At 51.1% G+C, this 5,220-nt stretch overlaps 1 protein-coding gene across 1 annotated transcript; it reads left to right on the forward strand.

Annotated features, from left to right (window-relative positions):
• Nucleotides 1-602: 602 nt before the first annotated feature.
• On the forward strand, nt 603-3,119 carry LOC109764811 (zinc finger CCCH domain-containing protein 39-like). Its single transcript, XM_020323594.3, has 3 exons — nt 603-734; nt 1,184-2,079; nt 2,189-3,119. Exons 2-3 carry the CDS (start codon nt 1,210-1,212, stop codon nt 2,555-2,557), a joined length of 1,239 nt encoding a protein of 412 aa, XP_020179183.1. The 5' UTR covers nt 603-734; nt 1,184-1,209; the 3' UTR covers nt 2,558-3,119.
• Nucleotides 3,120-5,220: the final 2,101 nt, after the last annotated feature.

Raw genomic sequence — 5,220 nt, forward strand, 5'->3', positions numbered from 1 at the left:
GATATCACAATCCCGTGTTTTTTATAATCTAGCAAACAAGAAGGCCCAAGTTTTGTTCGAATGTACCACGATAAAAGAAAAGAGTCCTCTACGAGAATGTTTAAGCTTTGAGCGGACGAAAACATATTTTTATGAAGCATTGTGCAAGGGAATGATCACAATTTTTTTTTAGTGTTTCCGATCATCAAGAATTCCTATCAAAATCCTTTGAACCAAAGAGGCCCCTGGAAATCGACAGGTGTCACCTGCCCGTGGCACCAAACCAAACGCGGCATTTTGAGCCAAAGCGTGGCAGTTTGCTCGAATTTTGTGCGAAAGCGTCTGTTCGAATTTAGCCAGGCATTTGCTATTTTTCGCTTCTGCAGAAACATGCAGAGGAGGAGCACGCCGTAGTGCATCCCAGAAAGGTGTCCAAGTCGCAGCGCAGGGTCACGGACAGCTGTCCATGGCAGGGCAGAAACACACCGCGCACACACACTGGACACACCTGCCCACCCTGGTTCCGGAGACTGCGAGGCGGGCCCCACCGGATCTCCTCGACCCTCGCGCCGCGTGCCGCGCCGTGGCCACGGTTATACCCAGTTACCCACCCCCAGTGACGCCTTCCTCCGCCTCCTCTCTCTCTCTCTCCACCCTCCAAGCCCAAATCGGCACCGGCCCGCCCCAAATCCAGCGCCGCCGCATCTCTCCTCCAGCAGCAGGCGCGCAGGCGGCGCCGAACAGCAAGCCGGCAGGTGCGGTTCGCTCGATCCTCCTGAAATACTGCTTGGATCAAATACCCTCTCGCTTGAGTAATTGTTTCAGTCGCGTCGCTCGCGCGCTTGATCAGTCAGAGGTTTCCACCCGTCGTTTTTGGGTGAGGTTTTTTTTTGTTTGTTTGTTCGATCGTTGGCCGCCATGGATCGGACGTTTCGCTGTGTTTGTTGTCGCGCGTGCGTGCGTGCGTGTGTGATTTCGAGCCGCTTTTGCTGCTCTGGGAGGTGCGGCTTGCGATCGAGTTCCTTCCGATTTCTGAAACAGCCGGTGCAGTGCAATGCTGGTGGTTTAATTCGTCCCGTGCTCGATCGTGAGAAGTTATTACGGATGCTAGCGGCAGTTCCTCTGCTGCAGAGATTTACTGTATTTTTTACGGGATTTTTCTTCGAATATTTCTGACCTTCCGATCCGTTCGGCTTCGCTGCAGGTTGTTCACGGGTGGGAGCCGCCGCCATGCAGGAAGCTCCCCTCACTCCGGCCCACCCCGTCGCCTTCGGGTTCTGGCCCAGACCGGTGTGCTTCCCCACCGCCGACGGGCTCTTCTTCTACGGCGGCTGCACCCCCTTCGTCCCGTGCGCCAGCCCGTCGCCGATCGGCACCCCCTTCGTCCCGTGCGCCAGCCCGTCGCCGCTCGGCACCCCCTTCGTCCCGTGCTCCAGCCCGTCGCCGCTCGGCAGCCCCTTCACGCCGAGCCCCAGGCTTCCGCCGCGCGCCGCCCCCTTCACCCAGAACCCCAGGCCGTCGCCACGCGCCACCCCGTTCACCCCGAGCCCCAGCACCTCGTCGCGCGGCACCCCCTTCACCCCGAGCCCCAGGGCGCACCCGTGCGGCACCCCCTGGTCCTCCTCCTCCTCCTCCGGCTCCCGCGTGGACGATGCGGCGGCCACGGAGCACCGCCTGCATCTGGCCCGCCTCGCGCTCCAGTGCCAGGACGCCACCAACCGCTACGAGCTCTGCCTCAGCCACCTCGCCGACGCCGCGCGCGAGGCCGCCGCGCTCCGCCTCGAGAACTCCGAGCTCCGCGTCATCAACAACGACCTTGCCGGCCGCTTCGCCATGCTCGGCGGCAACCAGGCCTCCGCCGTCGCGCTGGCCGGGCAGCTCCGCGGCCTCCACCTCGGGCAGATGCAGGTGCCGGTGCCGGTGCAGGCCGTGGCGTCTCCACCGGTGCTGCCCATGCCCATGGCGGGCCCCGCCTCCCCGGCCGAGAAGCACGCGGTGATGCCCAAGAGCATCTCCATCCGCTCGACGGGCTACCTGAAGATGGCCAGGCGCGGCGGCAAGGGAAAGCATGGCGTCACGAAGCCGATGGACGTCGGCTCGGTGAGACCATCGAATCCCAACCCCTCCACTCGTTCGACTGAATCTCGCGCTTCTGTGCCATGCCGCTCACCTGTTCGACGATTTGCCGGTGTCTGTGCAATGCGAGCAGCAGCGCGTGTTCGTGGGCGTGGACGTGGACGGCGCCAAGGCGGAGGAGCACCAGGGCGCCAGCGACGGCGGGGACAGGCGCGGCCAGGTGGTCAAGTCCGCCAGCGGGCTGGAGTTCGAGGCGTACAGCCAGGGCATGTACAAGACGGAGCTGTGCAACAAGTGGGAGGAGAGCGGGGCGTGCCTGTACGGCGACCAGTGCCAGTTCGCGCACGGCATCGCCGAGCTCCGCCCCATCATCCGCCACCCGCGCTACAAGACCCAGGTCTGCCGCATGGTCATCGGCGGCGGCCTCTGCCCCTACAGCTACCGCTGCCACTTCCGCCACTCCATCACCCCTGCCGACTACATCCCCCTCCTCCACCCCTGATCGCTACACATGCCAGTGCTCCATCGCCGACGGCCACTCACTCTGCTCGCTTCACTCCCTCACTCCTTCTTCGGTTCCTCCCTTTCGTAAACTATATATGCCACATTGGAAAACAAACTAAGAACTCCAAAATGGGAGACCTAAATAAGGCAAATTTTGATTTAGATGCACAGAGCAAACGGCACTTCATTAGAGTTGGCACATGCAGGGCAAAAATGTGAATAGAGCTATTTAAGCTGCTTTATTGTTACATGGGGATTGAACTGGGATTCTGGATCATTAGAGAGGTGAATTTCTATATGTTGGGGTGTTCTTTCTTACATGGTTTGTTATATAGTCATTGGTTGAAGTTACATGATCTTTGTTCCTTAGTCGCGTTTCGAGAGGAAATTATGGGCATAGCGATGTAACTAAATCTCAATTCGTGTTATTTTTGTTCTGTCTTGTGGCAGGAAGATCAAGCTACTTCAAACTTCAGTTGCATTGTTTTTTGGACAATTGAAGTAATTTTTTAGGAGCATGTCAAGTATAGATGTTAATTATATGACTTGCATATTGTTTATATTGCTCTGTTTTCGCCTGATCTTTAAGATTGATGTTCTAGTTCCTAAATGTAGTTTGTCAGTTTAGGACTGCATTGGTTGGGCTTATAAGGAAGATGGCGGACAATTATGCTTGAGAGTGTCTATTCCATAAACGGTGAGCAAGATCATCTTCCACACCTAGCCTAAAAAACACAGCCGTTTGCTAAAAACTAAATTTTAGGCTTTTTTTGTCAAAAAAGGCTCCATCAACTAACCCGAACCTATATGGATGCTATTTTATAGGCTATATAGCCTATATTTTTCTACCCAATTGGTTAATATACCAATCCAAATGAACAAAGCCTAAAACCAAAGTCGCGGTGGTGAGAAGCCAACTGCTACCCCCTAAACTTTCACCACCGCACTCGCCGCCTAACCCGCCTCCATCCCAGCAAATTCAGGTCATCGTCGCCACCATCCTCGTGCATGCCTTGAACCTTGCGCCAGTCGACGCCCCAAATCATGTCGCCCCGCTCACCTCGTCGTCGGATTCACACCCATCGTTAAGGGATCCACCCCATCACCCCGTCTGTCGGTGCATAATCCGTTCAGTACCCTTGGTAGGACTGCTAATGCGGTTGGAAATACCAAATCGGAGGTCACACATGGGTTTTACCCAGGTTCGGGCCTCCGGTGAGGAGTAATACCCTACGCCATGCTTTGTGTTCTAATTCATGGTAGGTGCACGTCATGCGAGGGATTACAATGAAGTGGATAACTTACTACCGAGAGTCTAGTTGTAGATCAGAATGAGAGTTGTCGTCGAGACAACAGCTGCTTGGTGTTGTCACTTGCTCCTTGATGCTGATCCTTATAGCTGCTGGGTGGCTAATTGCATAGGACTTGTCCCTTCGCCGGGTGGGTTTGATGTTTATCTTTCTGGGCTTTATTTTGATAATGAGCCATGGCATTCTTCTATTGTCACTTGACAATAGATCATCTTTATAGGACTAGTGGATTTCATCTAAACTAGTTCCTAATTTAGTGGCTTAAGATTATAGAGCTAGTGTTATTGTCTGATCATGGGGGTTTGGGTCTATGATCTTTCTCTAGTTGGCTTTTGTGACTTGATACTTTCCTGGAACTTGATCATTTCGCTCTTCGACTATTCTTCATGATCATCTGGTTGTCTATTTGTTCCTGGTTTGCTATTCTCAAGTCGAGATCGGTCTATAGTTCATAAAATGGAGATTGGCTACTATTGCCAATATTGCCAAGTGCTAGCTCCTGCAATAATTATGCATTTCCAAAAGGAAATGCTACATTTTAGCCATAACACCACTTCTTTTGTCTTGGATGCCTACTTTGCAGGTTTTTGGAAATGAAGAAGAAGAAGATTAGAATAAGAATAATTAGGATAGGAAATAGCTAATTTGTATATTTCCATTTTTCTCAAGTTTTATACTCAAGAAATGTAATTGTAATCTTCTACTTCCTCCGCCCCGAAAAGTTTTCCTTAGATTTCTCTAGGTATAGATATATCTAACTCTAAAACATGTCTAGATACATCCGTATCGAGACAAATCTAAGAGAAACCTTCGGGACGGAGGCTGTATTAAAGATTTCTTTATTCTTTTGTAATATTACTTTTTATTATTTATTCAATTGTTAATAATGTTTGAAGTTCCTCTATCAATTATTTATAAATGCATTTCCAATTCATACGAATTGTACTTTTAGCATTTAGGTCCTTCAACATAATTCTTAATTGCAGTTGAACCCAAAACTCTATATAAGAGCAAAGGTGATGGAAAATTTGGTATTTGAATTCAATTTTAACTAACTTTAAGTAAATTGAAACAAAGTTTTAAATTTATCCCAGTTTTTAGGCATGAGTGCAATGCACATTTGAAAGAAGAAGAAAAATCACCGCTCCCATTCATACAACGGGATATTACACCTTCATCTCAAGCTTCCTCTCCTCCAGTTTGCTGAACTTCTTCATATGCACTGGTTGGTCCAGTTGTATGTCTATTAAGATTCATCCAATAATGAGTCATTGTGAGAGTTTGCCCTCCGTTGTTTGGTGCGATGTGCACACGTGTTAGCTCTAGATAATGAGGTGACCAACAAGTTGCA

Source organism: Aegilops tauschii, chromosome 1, assembly GCF_002575655.3.
Source record: "Aegilops tauschii subsp. strangulata cultivar AL8/78 chromosome 1, Aet v6.0, whole genome shotgun sequence".
Lineage (NCBI taxonomy): Eukaryota > Viridiplantae > Streptophyta > Magnoliopsida > Poales > Poaceae > Aegilops > Aegilops tauschii.

Bases quoted from the DNA above. Each gene is read 5' to 3' on its own strand.
- LOC109764811 (XM_020323594.3), top strand. From the start codon at position 1,210: ATGCAGGAAGCTCCCCTCACTCCGGCCCACCCCGTCGCCTTCGGGTTC. The intron at 2,080-2,188 runs GTGAGACCATCG...CAATGCGAGCAG, and splicing joins AGCCGATGGACGTCGGCTCG to CAGCGCGTGTTCGTGGGCGT.